At 35.2% G+C, this 24,670-nt stretch overlaps 1 protein-coding gene across 2 annotated transcripts in view; it reads right to left on the bottom strand.

The window, feature by feature from the left end:
• Positions 1 to 24,670, bottom strand: part of LOC112048444 (nitric oxide synthase-like protein) — a 165,376-nt gene that overhangs the window by 40,051 nt on the left and 100,655 nt on the right. The window contains exons 1-3 of one of the 2 annotated variants that reach the window (XM_024085973.2): positions 13,090 to 13,482; positions 4,247 to 4,383; positions 3,366 to 3,528 (exon numbers count right to left, since the gene is read on the bottom strand). In XM_024085973.2, the coding sequence (XP_023941741.2) occupies positions 3,366 to 3,528; positions 4,247 to 4,383; positions 13,090 to 13,386 (597 nt within the window). In that variant the 5' untranslated portion in view covers positions 13,387 to 13,482. Of the gene's footprint in view, positions 1 to 3,365; positions 3,529 to 4,246; positions 4,384 to 13,089; positions 13,483 to 24,670 lie in introns of those variants that run through there. The other variant, XM_024085974.2, reaches the window with a different exon arrangement.

Genomic DNA, 24,670 nt, shown 5'->3' with positions numbered 1-24,670 from the left:
ATTAAAAACCTATATGTAGGATTTAACAAAAAATAAAAAAGCTCGTTCGCGCAGATATTAAATAACAAAGTGCATGCCAAAATTTACCTAATAACCGTATGTTAAGTAAATTAATGCCCTCTTAAAGTAACTTTTCTGACTTCCAACTTAAGGAACTCCTAAAAGAATGCACGCTTAAATTGACTTTCGCACTCCGAACATTGACGGAGTGATGGAGTGGGAGGAAAGCTTCGAACATTTTTTCGTTGGATATCTGACATAGTTCCGCTCTCCAAAACAAGCAGGTAATTGCCTGTGTTTTTGTTGTCGACGGGAAAACGGAACTTTCTCTATTCGTGCCAGCAAATTAATTTAGTTCCACCAATTTTCACATGGGATATAGCGCCGAACAAAAATCAACGTCGTTTAGACAGTTCTGAATTGTTGTATTCGTTAATTTCATTATTGTTGTCAACCTTTTATTAACTGTGTTGTCAACAATCATTTATTTCTTACGTTTTATCTGTTCTGTGATTGACAATAATATTATGTTGTGTAAGATTATTATCTAAGGTCTTCACAAAATACATAGACTCCTCGCCACGAAAGAAGTCTCGCGGCTAAAACCTGAACTAAAATTGACAGCGCCTTTAAACCGCTTTTCAATGACATTATTTACTACAGATGAGGCACTAACACATCAAAACTGAGGCGGACAAATGTGGAAAACAGACTTAATTTCATTTAGTCGCTTATTAAAAAACGAACGTTATTTAAACAAATGATACCTAAATATCGTCTACAATGTCGAGTTGTGTGTTCAGGAAGTGTAAAAACTATTTATACTAAAATATATAATGGAAAAAAAACACAAAATTGTGCATATGTGCGCTTAGTTAATATTAAGATATCTACTCGTATGTCGTCTATACGGATTCCCCTAGACAAAAAAACTCAACAAAAAAAAGAATAAGAAACTTTAAGTTAGCTTGTTTTGTAAATTATTAATGGTTAACTTCGTAGGTGCCCTCGTAATTACAATTGCTATTGGCAACAAAGCCGGACAAATAAAATTAACCAATGGGGACCAAACAATGTTTGCGGAGGATTAGCAAGAGCTTACGACCTCACTACTAATTCCTCGCATAACTCGGTCGTAACTTTCGTGTACATAAATATCTTTTCGCCGTCAGATTTGAACAAGTTTCTAAGCCTACAAACATTGTACGAGTATATTAAATCACATAAACAATGTTTATACATTATAATAGTGGCTTCTCACACACACACGAGCATTAAACTAAAAGGATTGCGCGAACTTTGACTAAAACTGTAACAGTCTACGGTCTATCTAGATGACTTAATACACTGTGCCTATAAATGTCAAATCGTTTATAAGTATTGCTGGTTTTTTTTTTTATAATTTAGTTGTTTTATTATTTGTTTGTTGTGGCGATAAAAAATCTAAATCTTTTTCATATAATACAGGCGACAATGAGAAAAGACCGCGACAAGTGTCTTGTACAGTTTTAACAATAAAGTTTTTTCAAATGTTTTTTATTGAAACTTCGATAAAATAAAACAATACAGTTAAAACCAACGATGTTTTATACTAGAGATAGGGCACTAGCGCTTCAATACTGAGGCGGACAAATGTGTATAATTGTCTTAGTTTCATTTAGTTGCTTATTAAATACAAATAAAGTTTAAAAACTATAACCCGATTACATAAAAAGGGGTCTAAAAAGAACGAAACAAGAAAATATTTCAGATTGCACTCAATTCAAGTAGCCGCATTTGCAAATTTGACCTTAAACTCAAACCTTGAATTTACTCTGAATTTGGGATTTTATTGAATATTGGGCTATATTTAAAGGCCTTTTAACATACTTTTCTTTACCAATAATTCTAAAACTGTCACAGCAGAATTGGCCAGATTTTAAGTGAAATTTTATACATGTGCGTCCTTTTGTTATAAGAGGTCGAAGTGTTGAGTTAAAGGAAATTACCCATTTTCACTAGGCGACATGTCGTAGATACTTATCGCTCGACATTCACGTAGTTGTCACTGCAAAAGTTGTGAAACAATGTCCCGCTACATATGACTCGTTTACATTGGCCAGACCACACAAACGAAAGAGTTCGCCACAATACAGTGAAGCGTCACCTTAATATAAGATAAAGCATCATGAGCCGCACTGGCTGTGAATGTAATGTGCTTAATGTTTACTCACACAACACTCAATGTAACTACTATAGTTTGTAATTTGTCCCCGTTGTTTGCGCCGCGAATTGATTGTTTCAACTATGTCTCAACTGTTAAATCTTTGTCATATATGTTTTCTTATGTTAGCGGCGAATTACTTTGTTTGTTTTAGTGTAATCAGTCTGATAAAACAATGGGCTTAAAGTACTCGTCTAGTTTAGATGAGATATGTTTATATATATTAAGTTACGATTTCGTTTCATAATAAACTTTAATTAATTAAATTTTTTTTTCACGAACAAAGTTTACTAATACAAAAGCTCAAATTAGATGTGTTTCTCTAGTTTGGTGTAAGCGATACTTTGATTATCTTCGGCAATCATCTAAATTAAAAAAAATCAACATTTTTTTTGGGTTTTGAACCGAAGTTGCCATGGTAACGAACGATATCAAGGCGCAGTAACTTGACAGAATGCAGGAGATGTTCGGCGTGTCGCAATTTTAGATTTGACTACAATAGTCATATATGCCACTTTCATGTAATGGGGGCAACTGAAGCATGAGTGCTACAATCGCTAATTACGTACAGTGACTTACAATCATTTTTCTAGAACCGTGATAAAAGAAATTAAAGAATTAACAAAACTTGGTAAATAATATAATATGATTGGCGTTGGGCATGGCCTTGGGACTACAACGCCCATCGGCTCTTCGAACCCAAGGCCCCAAGGTGTTGGAATGGCGATCCCACACCGGAAAGCGCAGTGTTGGTCGACCCCCCACTAGGTCGACCGAGGACATCAAGCAGATTGCAGGAAGCAGCTGGATGCTGGCGGCTCGAGATCGTTATGCTTGGAGGTCCAAGCATGTCCAGCAGTGGACGTCCATCAGCTGAAATGATGATGATGATGGGCATGGCCTCCTCGATTTTCGTATCTGCGTGGCCTCCTAGATTTGTTTCTAACTTGGAAGCCTGAATTTTAGCAACCAAGTACATGGAACTATTTACAAATTTAAAAAAAGCGGTCTACCCGTGTGATAATGAATATTACCAAACGCCCTGTAGGATTGAATAGGTTTGTGATAAGATTTGAGGTTTTATATTGAGTAGATTTGGAACTCTGAGTACAAAAAGTATATTATTTAGTTTTCATCGTCGATATAAACAAAATGCACTGACCTGTAGCTTCGACCACTGTATCCTGCCAATGCAGCGGCTTGCATTCCTCCAGGCCAGCTTGGCTCCGAACACCAGCTCGGTGGTGGTAAGCTGGTAGGTGCCACTCTTTACCACCTCCTCTTGAACCGCCTTCCAGCGAGCTTCATGAGCTACCGTGTTGGCCCTGTACAACAAAAACGTAACGTCATTATCATCATTAAGGTTAAAGGCAGTTGTTGGTTAGCCTCGGTATAAGCCAATCTTAAACAATTTTCTGATTTGGATGTTGTGGATTGCCAAGCCAGGAAAGCCTTTAGCATTGATTGACCACGTCTTGTCAAACAACTGTGAAAAGTTGTCAGTTTGTCGGTGTGTTAAAAGATATAATATTTCAATGTGTGTCATCAGTAACTATATCCTTCGCTTTTCTTCCACAGTACTGCAAGGCACCGGGGTTTTTGATCCCATAGTCATTAGAACTCATACAATCTTATTTTTTCTAACGCACGGCTAGGGTTTGGATTATCCTTCCTAAATCTGTGTTTCCTGCTTCTTATAACTTGGGTATCTTTACAACTAGAGTGAATAGATATCTTCTAGTTAAGCATGCCCCATTTTAGACCAAATCTACACTTAATATAGTAAGTGTAATTTCCAAAATCCTACTAATATTATAAAGGCGAAAGTTTGGATGGATGTTTGTTTGGATATTAGTTACTCTTCGCAACTACTGAACCGATTTGGCTAAAACAAATACCCTGGATTAACACACAAACTACTTTTCATCCCGGAAAAATCCATGGTTCCCGAGGAGTTTGTGAACAACTGACTTCCACACGAACGAAGTCGCCGGCGTCGTAAGTAAATATTTTTTTTAAATTTTTGGATGCCTCAGTGTTTACCTTCGGATAGATGCAAAGTATTGTCCGAGGAAGTCTTTGGCATCGCTGAGGACTTCTTCTGGACTCCGTGGCACGTCTCCGCGGCCAGGTATCGCCATGACGCTTCCCAAACATGACTTCTCGTTGCATAGCGTAGGCTGCGGACAAACAATAAATGGTTAAATCCTTAATAACCCATGTAATATTAACTACACGTCACCATTGATCGTTAACTACCTATAAACGACGAGCATTTGCTTAGCTTTTATAAACTTATAGAGTTATTACTAACAACCTTTTCCAAAAACGACCCTCGTTTACACCCTCCACAGTAATTTCTCTTTATCTTTGATAGTTTGACATTTGGTGCAGCTAGCGCGACTATCGCTGTCAGTTGCTATATACTGTATCATCTATGGTCAGTTGACTTTCACCTTTTGCTTCATAAATTGGAAAAAAACTGCGCGCACGCAACTTTTGTAAATGTCTTCAAACTATTTGAAATCATATATTTTTTTTAATTGGATAGATGTGTGCAAGTGTTTGTGTAACGAGCACAAGCCTAAAAAATCAAAACAGTCAAATGAAAATATTGCTAAAAATCAAAACTTATAAGCAAAATCGAGGTCAGTGCTTCTATGCCTTCCCTCTAGAATCTCCAAGAATCTGATCTAATCACAGCTCAACTCTGGACTACAGACAGTACAATCTGTTTGTTACATTCAATGTAACAAACAGATCCGTTAACCTTATCTACTTGGGTATTTGGTTATAATTTTGTTGACCATACCTCGATTTTTATTCTGTTCCCGAAATCCCAACTGGTGTTAGCATTATAGATAATAATAGGACAATTCCAAATTCCATTTGTACTTTGTTACAATTTACATTTTATTAGGAACATGAATGAACAGAAAGACTTATTGAATTTACCCTTTTTAGAGGGTAGATTTGAACGTCTTTTTCTTATTACATAGGTATCTACCTAAATATAATACGACACCTGGTACATTTCTTATTGAATGTATTTTAGAACTACCATCCTGAAACACGAAACAAAATCTTCTCAACTTCATTTAAAGCTGTTTTAAAAAAATAATTATCAGTCACTTTTTTATCAAAACATTGAATTGAAACTATTTCTATGAACTATCAGGCATGTACTTATTTAAAGTTTCAAAATTACACCACTTGCAGGTACATAAAAGAAATTCCCACCAAGAAGTTAGTAGCTATTTTTTTTTTGTCTAGCACAAAACAGAGAGAAATAGCGATGTTATTGAAACTCACACTATCGAGTTATTTAAAAACATCGTTACAAATTAGCGCTAGCGCATACATGTTTTAATTTTTTTTTTAATATACAATTTATACGTTCGTAAATATATAAAACTTAACAAAATGAGAAGTTTATAAAACAATCAATGTCGTATCAAGGACTCTACTGGGTTTATTAAGAATGATACTGAAATTCGTCAATTTTCGTGGAGCACATCTTTCAATCGTTTTACGATGGCCATAAAGAAAATTGTCCATAAAAGTAAATAATGTTCCTTATATGGAAGCTCTGATTGTGCTGTAGGAATACAGAACACGATTTCGGCTAAGTAATTAAATTTACTAGTTCCCAGTTCTACAAATGCCTACGGAAAAGACGTTTTCTACATAATTCATTAATTTTGTTTACAATTTACATAATTAGATATCGTTAGATTTGTCTTAATAACCCAAGTGGTCTTAGATAGGTAAAAATTAAAAAAAAAACAAACACGACGCCATTGAGTCACGGTAAATAAAAAAAAATTGCTTTCTACAATATGCTACTCGCCTGCGGTATAAAAATCTAAGAAGATTTTTTGCATATAGGCAATTTAGATGCCTAGAAACAAATAATCTCGTAATTGTAATATTTTTTTAAAACAAAATTGTATTTTTATCAAGTCACCGCAAACGCAAATCATAAACTGTGACGTCATTCGCTACAAGGCATCAGTTTGTGATTGGCGCTTGCGGTGACGTGATATATCACATCACTGCAAACGCCAATCACGCTGTTATCTCTATGAATGACGTCACTTGCTAATGTGTTGTGTTTATATATAATAAAATATAGCTTATAATACTTCCATAATTCAGTTTAAACACTGTTTACAAAAAAGGCAAGTAGCCTATTATTCTGGACTGGGCTTGTTTTTTTTTCTTTTCAGTTTTTATATTTTATGCAGTCGGGTTATTTAATTTTTTAAGTATTTTATTTATTTCTTCTATATAATTAATTTAATCTTTCGCGTCAATGAAATTACAATGTGTATTTTATTACATAAGTGTATTCTTAAAAGAAGTTTTATTATTTAAAATTTGCTGTTTGCAGTGTATCTATAACCCAAGTTTTAGGTATGAGTATACTTTTTTAGTCCGAACATTTTTTGATATTTTAATAGTCTTGTATGGCCAAAGTTCAGGTCCCATTTTCCGGTCCGGACATTTTCGACTTTTATGTAGGCACTCCCGAAAGTCATAAATAATGTTTACGTCTTCCGGCCAACGTTTAAAATAAAAATGTGGATAAACATGATTAAAGTGAAGGCTTTTTGAAATCCTTGTATAATACAATATTATTCTGGACATTAATAAGTATACGAAGTTATACTAGAAAACTGATTTAATTATGCTTCTTGCGTGCGATATGAATTTTTTAGTATTTTTTTATTCTTGTATTATTATACACTGTAATTTATTATGTAATTTTTAAGTTGCCTTATTTTTATGTTTAACTAGCTGACGCCGCGCGGTTTCACCCGCGTGGTTCCCGTTCCCGTAGGAATACAGGGATAATATATAGCCTATAGCCTTCCTCAATAAATGGGCTATCTAACACTGAAAGATTTTTTCAAATTGGACCAGTAGTTCCTGAGATTAGCGCGTTCAATTAAACAAACTCTTTAGCTTTATAATATTAGTATAGATTATAATTTGCAAACTATTTCGTAATTTTGTTATACTTAACGCTGTTGGTTATAATAAATAAATAAAATAAAACGTTGTGATGTTTAAATAAATAAGTAATAAACCAGGACGTAAGACATCAATTTAGGAACCGCATCAACATTGCTCAACCAGTTAAACTGAATGTCGACGATCGCAACTAAAACAAACAATAAACTTTCGAAATTTCCTATCAGCTATTACACTATACAATACAATATTGAGAAACATAGTCAGGAAGACTAGAACAAGATAAAATAACGCGAAACTACATTTCTGCCTCTTTGAGAAGTTTCTGAACAACTTTGTCAGTTATTCTGACAAGACTGCGAGCGAAAGATCTATAACTATTCTTATAATAAAACTGGTCAAATTCTATACATTACTTCGCAATTTGAGATCTTACTTATACCTCCTTCATTTTTTGGGCTATAGTTTTAAAAATTTGTTCGTATATCATAAAAAAATACGAAATGTGTAAATATGTGATTCAAAATTTTTTAAAATTCAATCCTGTTTATGATCACACTTCTTGATAAATGAAAGTCTGTAATTATTGTTTTAAGCTAACTTTGAGGACCTACAGTGTTTTCAATTCATACACCTGGCTAGGTTCCATGTGGAGTCGTGTCGTACTGGTACGTTAAGATAGATAGGTATGATACGATATGATAATATGATACGATCCTGCCATCGGTTGATTTTGTCTATTTCTATCTTCACAAGACTATCTCGTTGGTCGGATGTTAGCGCCACTGGTTCAATGGAGTTTATTTTTTTATTTTTTACAAGTTAGCCCTTGATTGCAATCTTGCCTGATGGTAAGTGACGATGCAATCTAAGATGGAAGCGGGCTAACTTGTTAAGAGGAGGATGAAAATCCACACCCCTTTCGGTTTCTACACGACATCGACGAACGCTAAATCGCTTGGCGGTACGACTTTGTCGGTAGAGTGGTAATAGCCACGGCCGAAATCTCCCATCAGCAAGACCTGGACCAATTAAGAAAACCTCAATCGGCCCAGCCAGGGATCGAACCCAGGACCTCCGTCTTATAAATCCATCGCACTTACCACTGCGCCACGGAGGGCGTCAAAAACAATTATACAAATATAGGTAAGAACAGTTTCCACGGTAGCTTGGGGACCATTTTAGAATCGAGTCTTATCTTCTAATTACGCTCAATAAATTCGGAGATATGGAGCATAAAATGAATTTTATGTTCCAAAATGTTATCTCTGGTACCACATAAATGAAGGCGCAAAATCAATTGGACATACTCGTACAAACAGGGACCAATCCGCACACATGCAGTAAAGTAATCACTAATTGTTTATCTTATTGCATTTTAGGTCTCTCTTTATTCTACTATATGATGTAGGTATAGACAAAATATCTGCCTTATGTGAATGTTTGGCCAAATTAAATTGCCATACAACGTGGCAATACTGCCAGCCTTCTGGGCACTTTACTATAATGATCGTCGATTCGGATGAATTCTACGACGCCTGAGCCTTTATATATAATTTAAATTTAGTATATTTCCTTTTTAATTTTTATAATATGTAGTTATAGATATGTAGGTACGTAGTTTTAATATTATTGTAAAACTTCAAAATTTTAGTTGAAAATAAATTCATATTCATTTAAAACAATTAAATTAACTTTAATACGAGTCCGATCCCTTTGATACGTGTGCTATGGCTATAATAACCCTTCATAACTTAATATGACGTGCTAGTTTTTTGCTCTAGTTTTTTTGTTAGAACAACATGCAAGGTGGCCTTGACCTGCCGCGCTCGAATGAATTCAAAAAATCAGGCTCCCCTACCATAAACATAAAAATATTCTGTTGAATTGTCCCTAGATTTCATATTGGATAGAAACAGGCGTTACTTTGCGGAAGTTCATCATGATTATATAATGATTTATTTATTTTGCTATCATCCGCGAAAAGTCGACGAATCTATGCGTCCAAAGTCCAAAGAACTTTGACTTTGCAATTGAACGTTGTAGAGTCAACATCTCCTGAGGATGCTCCGGTTTAGGGGTAAAACGTAGGTACGTATTTTGTCGGACCTGGGTGACGTTGTCGCTTGGATTCGTTCGATTGATAGCAAAATAAATAAATCATAATAAAAAATTTAATAAAAAAAATACAACCGACTTCAAAACCTAAAAACGTACCCGCTAAACTAAAAAGTGAAAAATAACATCATAATATAGTTCTACCTGCTGATCAGTATGAAGGCGGTGCTAAGCCGGTGATGTATTAATTCAAGCCATGTGAGAATATCTTATAGATTTAGATTTTGCAGACAGTGTTGTTTCATGTGGTCCTGTCAGAAATGGCTTTAATTAAGACAACACCGGCTAAGCACCGCCTTCATACTGATCAGCAGGTAAAACATATTATGATGTTATTTTTCACTTTTTAGTTTAGCGGGTACGTTTTTAGGTTTTGAAGTCGGTTGTATTTTTTTTATTAAAATTTTTATTATTTTTCCATTTTTAGTGTAAAATTTCATCTCAGACGAATACATCAGACCCCTAATGACAGTCACAACCCATCTTGGTACAAAATTCTCAGCAATACAAATTAATCAAGCCCAAGCACATGGTAGCTACCGTAAACCGTTAAGGAGTTCCCTTAATTGACCTTGGTCTTCATCATCAGACCCCTAATAACAGACACAACTCATATAGGTAGAAAGTTCTCAGCAATACGAATTAATCAAGGCCAAACACAAGGTAGTTACTGTAAGCTGTTAAGGAGTTCCCTTAATTGTCCTTGGTCTTCATCACCAAACCCCTAAATGACAGTCACAACCTATCTATGTGGAAAGTTCTCATTAATACAAATTAATCAAGCCCAAACACAAGGTAACTGCTGTGAATCGCCGAGGAGTTCCCTCGTCTGTTTTATGGCTCCATCATCAGATCGACTTTAAACCTTCATGAAATTATAGAGCTTAAAAGTACTAAATGGAAAAGTATACGAACACACTAGACACCCATATAATTTTCGAAAGTTCCCCTCAATTTCTCCAGGATTCCACCATCAGATCTTGACATGATGGCAATGGGACCAAATGGGGGCTATACCGTTTCAAACAAAAAAAGAATTTTTGAAATCGGTCCAGGCGTCTTTGAGTAATCGGTGTACATACATAAAAAAAAAAAAAAAAAAAAAAATACCGACCGAATTGAGAACCTCCTCCTTTTTGAAGTCGGTTAATTATATAACCTAGATTTCATATTCCAAAATTAAGGCAAAATGGTGTTCGCTTATCAGTTTAGTTGAGTATTTAAATTGTGCCCCACGTTAGTTTTGAATGCGCGAAAGTGGAATTTTAATTTCAAAATATGCTTGTACGTGACCATAACGAATTTTAATATTCTTGTATATCTAGTTTCGAAATGCATAATGGACGCCACAGCTCAATTAAAGGAGAGAAGAAATTTATTTAATAATAATATGGTCAGTAAAAAATATAAAATAAGTAGATATAATTATATTTTTGTTTATCACCATCATCATCGTCATATCAGCCGATGGAGGTCCACTGCAGGACATTGGCCTTTTGTAGAGACTTCCAAACATCACGATACTGAGCCGCCTGCATCCAGCGAATCCCTGCAACTCGCTTGATGTTGTCAGTCCACCTGGTGGGGGGGCGACCAACACTGCGCTTTCTAGTGCGGGTATTTTTGTTTATATGTAGTTGGTTTTCGTATCTGTCTCTGCATAGGCAGACCACCAAGTTTTGATATTTCAAATTAAAGGTTAAAAAATGTAGCCCATGCCCTAATTTGCAAGTTGTTGGTCACGTTTTTAACCTATTTGCCTCTGATCATGAGGTCCTAGACTAATAACTATTTTTTTTAAATAATATTTGCCATATCTTTATATAATATAATATGACCAAAATTCCCATTCCCCTCAAAAAACACTGTGCTAGGAGTGGGTACGACAATAGCCCAAGGGCGCGGGGATCGAACCACCATCCTTCGGTGATGAGTCCAACCGCTCTTACCGTTGAGCTATTGAGGCTTTTTTATATGTACGCTATTGACATTTAACACGTTTACTTAAGCACCTCTCACACTACGCGGCCACAACTACGACCAGTTGACCAATTAACTAATTTGTTCTTTATTAACAAGCTATTAAAATAAACATTAAATCAACAGATAAATGTCATCCTACTGTATGATATCCACGAAGGGTTGTCAGTAGGCACCGGACGACATTTGTTACATAGAATCTCAATTTCGTATACGTCAAGTATCATACGTCAAAGTTAGTGAATTAGTTTGCAGGCTCACTGAATAAATAATAATGAACATCGCGCACTTGACCGCCGACTGCGCCTACTCTAAGACTGAATTTTAGAGTTTTATTGCATAAAGTAGTATGCATTTTATTCATTATAGTTTTATACGTGAACAAGTGAAGTGAAGGTTAACCAAGAGTTAAACTTTTATGTGATTTATTAAACTGATAGACAATGACGAACGATGTATAATATATTTGACCATTTTTGGCACTAAATAGGGAACGCGAAAGTTTGTATGGATGTTTATTTGGATGTTTGTTTGGATGTTTGTTACTCTTTAACGCAACTGCTGAACCGATTGGGCTGAAATGGAAATCAATTTTACTCTGGATTTACACATAGACTAATCTTTATCTGCTTTTCATCCTGTTTTTCTGAAAAACTAAATTTCATGCGGACCAAATCGCGGGCGTCCACTAGTTATTTTATAAAAAAAAATTATTTAAAGACTGGCTCTTGCAAATCGTGCGAAGGCATAAATAGGAAATAAGTAAATATCAATTCGAAGAACTCGACAGTTGGCCACTATATTACCGGTCGAGTTAGTGGACGTCTAATGTGTGAGGTGCCTTAAAGCTGGGTTTGCATTGACCGAGCAAACAATACAGATCTTTAAATAATTCCAATACGCAATATTGAGATGATCTAATACTCACAACTATATAAAAGTATTTAGAACATACAATAATGAAAATTTAATATACTACACAACTTAGTATTAGTTTTTTGATATAGCTGTTTGTACTTTTGGTATACATTTGGTAATTACTTATTGAAATTGGAAATATGTAATGCAATTAACGACCAAGTATTATTGGAAAAGCAAGGAGTCAAACAAGGTTTTTTTTAACATAACGATTAATAATACTAATATTAGTAACGATAGCTTTATAAAATGTTTTATAACTAAAAACATAAATAAAGTGGAAAATAATAATACCTAATTGGAAATGTTCATAAAAAATCGGGCTTTATATATTTTGTTTCTATATGAAATTGTACATGTTATTTTGATTTTCCACAATAAAGTTTTCTCCGTGGAAAAAGTAAACAAATGAAAAGTTATATTTTAGCAACTATTATTTAATTAAATTCCTTAATTAAAATTATTTATCAATGTAACTACTACAATTTATTTCAAATTTTATTAATTCATAGACGATGTCAAGTAAAATTATTTATATAGATATAATGCAAAAGATCTTTAAAAGAATAAGCTTTAATAATATTTTTTACTCGATTTTACTCCTGGCTTTTACTGGCTTTCTCAAACTTTTAAATATATCTATACTAATATACAAAGCTAAAGAGTTTGTTTGTATTGTTTGATTGTGTTGTTTGATTGAACGCGCTAATCTCAGCACCTACTGGTCCGATTTGAAAAATTCTTTCAGTGTTAGATAGCCCATTTATCGAGGAAGGCTATAGGCTATTTATTTATTATATTTATATATATTATCTCCGTACTCTTACGGGAATTAGAACCACGCGGGTGAAAGCGCGAAGCGTCAGCTAGTTTAGTAATAAACCCCCACTCACCACCCTCGGACATGTCGTATCATAAAGCCGATCGTACAAATAATTCCTCGACTCGATATTCTTTAACACTTTCGGTCTGGTCACTTTACGCGGCTGCCTTCTATCCAGCTTCGTTATTTGTATCTTGGCCACATCTTTGCCGTTCACGCCATTTTGTTCAATAACTTCGGCACCAAGATGGTCGATAGGGCATGTTTTAACGTTGACTATCTCGGTAATGAGCGCCTCATCGTGCGCTATTGCCTCTAATGTATTATTTATGACCGTGTCTGAATTTTTAATGACGCCGGGTGCCATTTTATCTGGCCAACGTATCGCTCACTGTTCGTAACTTAAGTTACAACACAGGATAGCATTCGCGACGCACTAATTGTAAGTAGGTGTTACCGTTGTATTTATAACAGTTTTATCGTCTTTGGCGAGTACAGTACAAATACTTTGATTTTAATGGAGTGTACACACAGAACTTGACGTCCGAATCGAAGGTAGCACATGTTAGAAAAGTCGTTTGAGTAAAGAGGTTTGACAGCACAAGTAACGACCAGCCGTTTGAATCTGCCGGGTTGTGTGCTCACAGGTTTTGTGTATACACTCCGTAATATTTACAAACAAATGTTATCTAGATAGTTAACATTCGTAGACGAAAGCTTATCGCGTGATTCACTAAAACTGTGTCACTTGATTAACTGTTTGTCTATAAATAATTAATCAATAACAATGTAATGCTTGACTAATATCTTACTTTATGCATTCTTAGACAGTATTCACTTAGTCGTATTCATTCAGATGGTATGATTGTCTACATCTATGATTATAAAATTTGTATGTAATTATGTATGAATGTATGACTGCGTGTATTTGTTTGTGTGTGTGAGTGTGTTTGTGAGTGCGTGTCAATGTGTGTGTGTGTGTGTGTCTCGTGTCTCAGCGTAACTGTTAAAGTCACTTCATAATTAGAAGTAGTTCTTCAACCTTTTCATAATTTAATTTCTTAAGCCACGCGGTCACGGTTCTTTAAACCTATCATAAAAGCTTACTTCCTGATCCATTGATATAGGCCTATTTTAATATTCCACTAACAATATGGAGGCTTTGATTGAAGTAACCAGTTCTAATGCAGTAGGTACTTTGTGTAACTACTGCATTGAAACTCCAAGCATGAAATAAAAACATAACTTTTACTAATCCATTCTGTAATAAATTGCTTTTGTAAATTATCGAGTGAAATATAAAAAAGTAATAAAAGAATCGCTGTAATAAATCCTTCAAAAATATTTAGTAGGTACGCCACAAAACTGTGTAACGTAATTCCGCAAAAAGAACGCAAAAGAAACAATTTGTATCGAAGAAAATGAAACGTTTCGTCCGACTCACTTTAGGAAATGAAAATAACGACGTTTTTATGTTTGGTCCCGCGCCAAAGCAAGGGTCGGCTTTGACTATTATCTCATAATATTATCGTTCGTAAAGCGATTGTTTCGTATAGTCATAACACATCACAGAGATTGATTGATTCCACTGTAATAGTTTTACGGTACAAAGGTAGTCGCACACTAACCTACGATACTCGGTACGTTTAATATACAGAACCATTTACTTGTAGATAGCGGTCGCTTCACCCGTCTAGTTCCAATTATCCTAGAAATATAAGGGTACATTATAGCTGTCTCAAACGGCGAAGGAAAACGTCGTGAGGAAACCTGCATACCAGAGAATTTTCTTAATACTCTGCGTGTGTGAAGTCTGCCAATCCGCATTGGGCTCGCGTGGTAGACTATTGGCGTAACCCCCCTTATTCTGAGAGGAGACTCGAGCTCAGCAGTGAGCCGAATATGGGATCATAATGATATAATTTATAACATTAGAGTATGACTGTTAACCAAATACGTTACTTATGTAGGTAATAACAATTATTATTAATGACAGTACTCGTTTATTAAGCTCCGCCATAATTATAATCAAATTATCAAATTAATAGAAACAGTAATTACTGATAGTTCATTAAAGATATTAACTAATTGATTTATTTTTCTATTCTTCACAAATAAACTAGCAAATTCAAGCAGATAAGCCGTATTTAATCGTCATAAACCCTTCACTTCGAAACCAAACCCTTTTAATGGTTGTTGTTGGGGATGTTGACTTTTTAAAAAAAAAAAACGGATATTTGCAATATATTTTACAATGTGACCCATTCCCATTCCCCTCCAACTAGTCGGGAAAGACTGTGCTAGGAGTGGGTACGACAATAGACCAACGGGGTGAGGATTGAACCACCACCCCTCGGAGATGAGTCCAACCGCTCTTACCATTGAGCTATTGAGGCTTACTACAATAGTCAACTTTAAAAATCGCTGCAACTGTTTGCATAACGTCGCTTTTTTCGGTTTTTTTGCAAAGAAAAATAATTCCATTATTCATTGGTCAAGCTTATACAACACTATAACAATAATTATTATCTCAGTATTAGTCTTTACAAACTGGAAGCCGGTGCAAACCACAAAAAAAAAAAAAACAAAAGTCCCGCGTCTCCTTGACATCTTCCTGCATATACAAACTTTTTTCATAATGTGTATTTCAAAATTTAACACTAACAACAATTACGTAAATTAATATAATAATCAATAATAACCAATAAAAAAACTCCATCTTATTTATTTAGTTTTTGAGAACAGTTTTTAAAATATTTAAAAACATAAGACGCCATTTTTCCTGATTAAAAATTACTGATGCGACGGTTCGTATCGTACTGAAAAGAGAACGTATTCAAAAGTCAAAGTCAAAGTCAAAATTCATTTATTTCAAGTAGGCTTAGTTTACAAGCTCTTTCGAAACGTCATTCGTTTTTGAATTTCGTATTCGTGACGGGCATGACACCGTCATGTTCCCTACGCTACATATGTGTGTGATTAATCTGTGAGTGTTAAATAACTCTTTAGTAACGTACTGCAAAGTGATAGAACCAGCGCAAAGCTTTGTTCCTGGCCATTGAGTATTAATAAAAAAGTTAATCGTGCGTACAATCGCTCAGTAAGCCGTAGTGTGAACCATAGACGACAAACGTTCATAGTTGTCTACCAATAAATCAGTTAATTTAAAAGATTCTTTTATGTAAAGTTATTTTATTAAGTTTTTTACTTTTTCTCTGATTTATTCACTTATTTAAATACTCAAAGAATAATTAAACAAAAGGAAAATATTAGACTAAAAAACATAACTGCGTTAAAATATACTTGCAATAATTTATTTTTTACATACTTTTTACACGCTTTAAATTAGCTTCACTTGTAACTATGTATGTAAGAAAATCCTGGAATCTTAATTCGACCCACTTCCCGGTTTTCGATAAGGATGAAATTTTGCACACGCTCTGAGTTCTGATGACAATACATGACTAACTAAGAAACATCATTACAAATCCAATATGGCGGCAATTGGGGACAATCACTTTATCGATGTACGAAAGACAAATCTTGGAATCTAAGACCCACTTCCCAGTCTTCGTGCAGGATGAAATTTATGGATATCAAATGAAAGGGTTTGCTATCAGGAATACGAAAAAAATAATCACGCGACTTAAATCCAATATTTGTAATTTTTAGTGCGAGCTTAAAGCGTGCATTTTTTTAGTTTTTAAGCTATTTCAAGTTATTTAAGACTCTTTTCATGCATTAAACAGGTGAAGGTCTTTTCCGATTTGGATATTAGACTGTTACAAATTGGATAGGCTGAGAGAAAAAAGAATAAGGTTCTATTTTAGTAGTATGAGAAATTAGTTTAATAGTTTTTGAGTACGCAATTCTAACAAACCCTATTTTTATTTATTTATTTGGTCCACTAGTGATTGTTACATAATTACAATCTAAAAACTACAAATATCAGGCTCTGTACAATCAAATTATAGTAGACAAGGCATCTTTATTTCCGAATATTAAAATAAATTAAAATCAGTTTACATGAAAAAAATGCATTTTACAGTTAACAAAAAAAAGAAACATTTTACAAATACTATTTGAGTGTTATATAATACAAAAAATAAAATGAAATTGGTATAAACAAAATGTTACATTTTGAATAAGAAAAATTGGTTTAGTAAATCTAGCAAAACTAACTTGCGATATGTCCCTGGTGAGTCTATAAAAAGCTTATGTCTCTAAATAAAACCGTATCCCATAAAAGTCTACCTGATGTACATTTTTTATAAACTGTAGGTAAGTATCTGTTTCGCATCCAATCGGCAAACATCTAGGATGTGCAAATGTTAATAAAATATGAATAGGTAGATCTCGAGCGTTAAAGGGCCGTGTCGCAACAAATATTGCCGGCTTTCAATCTCTATGTTTTAACTATAAAGACCTTTATTGTAAAAATATATTTATTTTATTAATGAAGATAATACTTAAATAGGCTAAACTTATTATAAAAATAAAATATAAGGAAATATTATTATAATTACAACTACAAAATTAAAATTAATTAAAATTAAAACTAATAACTAAAAATACTTATCAAAATTCGCCGCCCTTGGTAGGGTGCCCATCACACAGGCAGCATTCCCGCGTTGAATTGCGATTGAAATTCTTTGCGCGAGAAAGCTGCCCGCCCGAGGGTCGCCTGTTGCCTCTCTGAGGCGTTTGCTGATCTCCTTGTGGAGTGTCTCTGGCACTAGTGTCTCGACGCCAAACGGGACGAATTCATATTGGGCGCCGATTGTTATTTTATTTATTGTTATTTTATTTAAGATGTTATAATCCTAAACGATATAGCTTTATTACTTTATTTAGGTACTAGCGAACGCCGGCGTCTTCGTCCGCGTGTAATTTAGTTTTTCATAAATCCCTCGGGAACCATGGATTTTTTCGGGATAAAAAGTAGCCTATGTGTTAATCCAGTGTAAAATCTATTTCTATTCCAAATTTTAACCAAATCGCTTCAGTCGTCGCAATGTAAACGAGGAACAAACATGCTTACACACCCACACAAACTTTCGCCTTTATAATATTAGTGTGATAGTGTGATCGATCCAGGCTCTGTAATCGAAAAATGTTCCGATATTAATTTTCTAAATATATTTTTCAATTATTTTATCTAACCTAACCAATTAAAGTTAAGTTAAGTTAAAAGATGGGGTGCCAAAGTGCTGGAATGGCGACCCCGCACTAGTAAGCGCAGTGTTGGTCGACCCCCCCACCAGGTGGGCTGATGACATCAAGCGAGTCGCAGGGATTCGCTGGATGCAGGTGGCTCAGTATCGTAATGTTTGGAAGTCCCTACAAAAGGCCTATGTCCTGCAGTGAACGTTCATCGGCTGATATGATGATGATGATGATGAACCAAATAAAAATAACTTTATTAATATAAAAATTATGTATCTATGACTTTGCCAAATGACCTAATCCTAATTAAAAAATACATAATCGCAATGCAGCTGAAGCCACTTTAATCCATATCTTAAGTTCTACAAGTGGCTGCCTGAAGTGTATAGTTAATATTGCATGGTTATTTCAGAAACAGCCCACATCCGATGTAAATATTCATTAGGTGTCGCCCTCCTAAGTTATACCAGAATAGCTACATGTTTATTATGCATTTGGTCGCTCTAGTATATAACCAGCTCTATGGATCGCGTAATAAACACTCATAAAGTCTGTCATATTTAAGGGCATAGCAGAAATCTTTGTGTGTAGTATATTTTGAACCCCGAGAAAGAACTATCTTTAAATCCTTCAATTTTATCATTAAATCGGCTTTAGTTATGGAAGTATACTCTTTCAAACAAAAAAAGGAATTTTTAAAATTACGAAGTTTACGAAAACGAAGTTATGCGGTAACAATCATAAAAAAAACGCCTAGAATTGAGAACCTCCTCCTTTTTTTAAAGTCGATTAAAATTACATTAAATAACTACAAAATACAAATTACAATATGATGCCACTCGAAATTGTAGACGAATACATATATATATACCTAGGACAAATGATCCAGTTAGGTAGTAGGTCCAATTTCGAGAAAGAGGTGAACCACCGAATCTGAATCCAACAAGCATGTGTAATAGTAGCTTTACCCTTTCAGATCGACTGTCTAAATAGGTGTATGTTGCCATACACTATGTACGTCTCAATACTTACGCCTGAAAAGTGAAAGGTGCGCAGAAAAGTTGCGCACAAAAAACGTAAGTCTTGTCATTCGTTCAACGAATTTTACTGCCCATATTTTTTTATACCGGGAGCTATATTATATGAAAAATCGATTCGTAAACTCCAAAAAAAAAACGAATAATGAGTGCACCACATATTGACAAAAGTAATCATTTGCACAGACCATTCGGATATAATCACGTGAAGTAACGAGTACATACTGTTATTGTTCTTGGCCAAATATTTGCAGTGGCATTATCAATATCAAGAGGTATCACAAACATCGCGGCAAACGCCATGTGATTTGATCAAATAAACAATTAAAATGTAACGTGCACTATGGGCCTCATAAGAAGGCTCAGAGTCACACAGCAGGCGATGGAACGAGCTATGTTAGGAGCTGCGTGATCGAATCAGAAATGAGGAGATCCGCAGAAGAACCAAAGTCAACGACATAGCTCAACGAGTCGCGAAGCTGAAGTGGCAATGGGCAGGGCACATAGTTTGAAGATCCGATGGACGTTGGGGTCCCAATGTGCAAGAATGGCTGGTGGGGAGGTGGACTGACGACATCTAGCGAGTCACAGGGATTTGCTGGATGCAGGTGGCTCAGTATCGAGATGTTTGGAAGTCCCTACAAAAGGCCTATGTCCTGCAGTGAACGTCCATCGGCTGATATAAATAATGATGATAATGACGTACACGTGAGTTGAATGAACTGCGTGAATATGAAGACGGTGGAAGCCTCTCAAACCTGCATACCAGAGAATTTTCTTAATTCTCTGCGTATGTGAAGTCTGCTAATCCGCATTGGGCCAGCGTGGTGGACCCCTCTCATTCTGAGAGGAGACTCGAGCTCAGCAGTGAGCCGAATATGGGTTGATAATGATAGAAGCCACTCAGTACCCGTGATATTTGAATTAAAAATATATATTATTAAAAGAAATTGAAGTTTTCTTAATTGGTCCAGGTCTGGCTGGTGTGAGGCTTCGGCCGTGGCTAATTACCACTCTAACGGCGAAGACGTACCTACCTCCAAGCACTTTAGCGTTCCAGTACGATGTCGTGTAAAAACCGAAAGGGGTGTGGATTTTCATCCTACTCCTAACAAGTTAGCCCGCTTCCATCTCAGAATCCATCATCACTTACCATCAGGTGAGATTTTAATCAAGGGTTAACTTGTAAAGAATATAAAAAAAGATAACGAAGAAGATTTAAAATATCATTGGTTAAAAGATGTGTCACAAAAAAGCAGAATTACGCAGCCTAAAATTGCCCTCGGCTAAACTAGGCGACTTAAGGTCCACGATATTTAACCCATTTCAAAGAAAGTTTGCGAAAATACGTGAAAGTACGAAAAAGGGTAAAAAAAGCTCGACCTTTCCGAAGTAATCCTTACGTCTTGTGTGTTTTATTGCCTTACTTTTATGAAATATTTTCGCTACTTATTCATTTAGCCCATTACCTAAATTGATGAACCATTCATCATCATCATTATTATCAACCCATATTCGGCTCACTGCTGAGCTTGAGGCTCCTCTCAGAATGAGAGGGGTTAGACTAATAGTCTACCACGCTGACTTCACACACGCAGAGAATTCTTTAATATGCAGGTTTCCTCACGATGTTTTTCCTTCACCGTTTGAGACACTTGATATTTAATTTCTTAAAATGCACACAACTGAAAAGTTGGAGGTGCATGCGCCGGACCGGATTTGAACCCACACCCTCCAGAATCGGTCTTATCCACTAGGCTATTACGGCTATTGAACCATTCGCTATAAGCTAATCCTTATAAACGTCAGGTGTTTCTATATTTACTTTTACATCTAACACTCATGTTTTATGGCTATCTTATTTTTTTTTTAGACACAAAATCTAGCGAACAGTCACTGGATGCAAACGGTCTCAAGACCGTAGTGTGTGGAAAAGACTAAGCCCTAAATCATACGGTGGACGTCCAGCGGCAGATCTTCTAGGTAAGCGCACTTAACTTAGACCGCATTAGACTTGCAGCTTTTAGGGGCTCATTCACGTACTCCGCCACTAAATGCTGGAATAATATCCCTCCGCCTATAAAGAACCTTAAGAGTAAGTTTACATTTAAGAAGAAATTAAAAAGATATTTGCTTAGCAAACAGGAGGAATTACAGGATTATGTGGCGGAGTTTTCACTTCTTTAGTGAATGAAATTTCCTAGTAATCTTCATAGATTTCGTTATTTAGGTACATACTACAGTAGTTTTGTAAACTAGTTAATGCAAAAAAATATTTTCTTTTTGTTTTTATTTTTATTTTATTTCCTCATTTCATGTTTCAATTATTATACTCGTAGATTGTTAGATATAAGGCTTATCATTATTGTGTATGTGTGTGTGTGTTTTATTTATACCTTTTAATTTTATATTGTTGCTTAATTTGTTGAAACACTTTTATTTGTTTAGCGTAATCCTATTATTTAGCATATTAATTCAAGGTTGTTTGTTTTTAATTAAAAGGTAATATAGCATATTGTCACTGTGGCTATGTATATCCGTGGTGTCACCTGGATCGAGGTAGCAGCTGAAAATCAACGCCGCTTGGCCAAGTACTTTGCTTGGTTTATGCGGCACAATGCTGAGCTGTTACCTTTTTTCAAGGTTGTGCCAAACATAACGAAGTGGTTTTTGATGCTTCAACTACTTTAGTTTTGATTTTCAATTGATCAGGTGGTTGAAGCATCAGACACAACAATAGTGCTTAATTAGGCATTGTGGTGTGTGGCACAATTTTTTTAAATAAATGTTTTTTCTTTCTTTCTTCTTTCATTAATGCTTTCCATCACGCTTAATTGTAGTTAAGCGCAAGCCTATATTGCATAAAAAAAAGATATACCTACTGATACTATTCTGTGCTCGTTAAAATGAGGTATGCAGAAGGTATGGGACATGAGATCCGTGTAATTTCACCATCAACCTTACTGACTGAAACATTGTAATGCTACTTGGCGGACGACAGGACCGATTTTAAAAGACTTTAATAGGACAAGAAGATTAGTTATCGACATCATTAACGACCCATATTCGGTATATTCGGACCCATAACTCACTATTGAGCACAAATTTTTTCTCAGAATGACAGGGGTAAGGCTAACGGCCCAACAACAAAAAATTAAGAAAATTCTCAGGTTTCCGCACGATGTTTGTCCTTCACCGTTTAAGACCCGTGATGTTTAATTTCTTTAAAACTGAAAAGTTGGAGGTGCATGCTTCGAACCGGAATCGAATCTACGCCCTTCGAATCGGAGGCAGAGGTTATGTCCACTGGGCTATCATGGCTCACAACATGTAGCCAGGAAAAACCCATCCAGTTCCCGCGGAATTTGTAAAGACCTGAATTTTACGCGTACGAAATCTCAGTCGTACGTCAATAAACACAAATATTAAGTAGGTGCTTAATTAATAATATCTACCGAATAAATACTTCGATGTTCTTGTTTATGATATGTTGTTAATGTTCAAGTACTTACGTATGTATTTCATCAACAAAGTACGCAAACATAGCCGCGCGTAGTATCTAGTATCAAGTATTTAGTATTTGAAGGCAACCCTAACGTTGTTTGAATAGATGTAATAAAGATTAGAGCTGTTGGTAAATAAAACGGCATGCTAAAAATTTTGTTCGAACTGAATTGTGTCGTATTGTGTCATAGCGAGAGTCGCTATTTATTTTAATGACGTCGCGGGATGACATTTCTGTACTTGTACATAATTATGTATTCTGTGGCGGTAGTAATATTCATAGATGTTCAATTAATACCTACATGCACATTATGAACGTACGTCGAACGAACCAGACGCCTGAGGTTCGACGTTCGACCATCCGCCTAATAAAATTTATCGAGTAAATAAATTCAAGTCCTATTATCGGCTCGACCCTCTCAAATATAACCAGTAGTAGCGTTGTTCGATTAATAAGCAATTTCGGTCCCCGAGGATGGCAGATAAGTCACGCGTTGGACAAAAAAATTATGCTTTTTTATAATCGCCTATTACTGATTACGTATCACTTAGAAAGTATGCAACTTTTTTACAAGATACGAACTCATACAGCTCATTTTAATGGGTAAAGTTGCTGCAGAAGAGGCGTTGGTCACAGAAAGAAGACTTGGTTGGGTCACATCCAAGACAAGGAGGAGAGTTGAATGTGAATTATGATGTGAACTTAATTGAATGCGAATTGCGGCCAACTTTTGGCCAACATTAAGGTTCACTAGTCAGACAGGCACTCGAAGAAGAATAAGAACTATAATGGTTCATAAGATATCAGTCTGGACAGCGGAGTTTTAGTAATATGGTCCCGTTTTACCTTTTGAGTACAGAATCCTAAAAACGATTAAGAAACATTTTTTTGATGTTGATGTATAAGTAGGTCTATACAGGACATAGACTTTTAGTAAAGTACAATACAATTATGAGACAGTATTTAGTCTTAAATTCCTGAACTTTTAGGCAAGTAAATGCATTTATAGTAAAAAACTTTGCGTTGACGTTTCTGATGCAAATAGTACAAAGTTCGAATAGTTGATTGACTAAAGGTGCTGGGATGGCGCCCCAACTCTAGGCTTTTATAAAAAAATATATACGTTATATTTCAGGTAGGTACTAGCATAAATATTGAGTAGATAGGTAAACTATTTAGGTACTCTATTAATAACACCTTAATCAAATAAGACAAGTGTTTTTCAATCGAAGGGAAGCACGGCAAACATGAATGCACCGTTAAGTAAGTCAATGACCTGATACGGCACTTATTACTTTGATAATAACATAGAAGCAAACAAAGAGACAAATAAATTCACCGTAGTGCTAATTTATATCGGCTTTATCATTATTGTCTATTAGATATTTGCAGGAAATTAGATCGCACAAGTGTATTACGTAAGTAATGTTTGGTATGTTATGTTATTGTCGAGACGTCTATACATATTAAAGAAAGTATCTGTAATGGTCAGACCTTCGTTAATTTACAAAAGCTTTAAAGGAGATGTCCGAAATTGAGCCCGCGATACAAATATAAAAAATGTACTAAAAATATTGTAAATTACTGGATTACGTCGTTTCAAAACGTTTGGGAGGTAGCAAAAGCTCAAAGGTCCAGACCATCAACCGACCAATTAAAGAACGAAATTTATTGGGATGAACAATACATGGCAATTATTAGAAATACACCGATGACTAAACATTAAACCACATATGTATAAACTTGGATCAACATTTCAATCTCAATTTTCTTCAACAGAAAGTGGACCTTATAATTGCTGTTTTTAGTTTATTTTATTTTGAAGAAACCCTATTAAACCCTATTAAACCCTAACCTATGTTTTATTAATAAGGCCGTAAGTATCTCCATCGAGTGGTAACCACGAAGCTAAGTATCTGACGAATGCTATCATGACTTCTTAT

Source organism: Bicyclus anynana, chromosome 5 (assembly GCF_947172395.1).
Source record: "Bicyclus anynana chromosome 5, ilBicAnyn1.1, whole genome shotgun sequence".
Lineage (NCBI taxonomy): Eukaryota > Metazoa > Arthropoda > Insecta > Lepidoptera > Nymphalidae > Bicyclus > Bicyclus anynana.
This window is presented reverse-complemented; position numbering and strand designations above follow the sequence as displayed.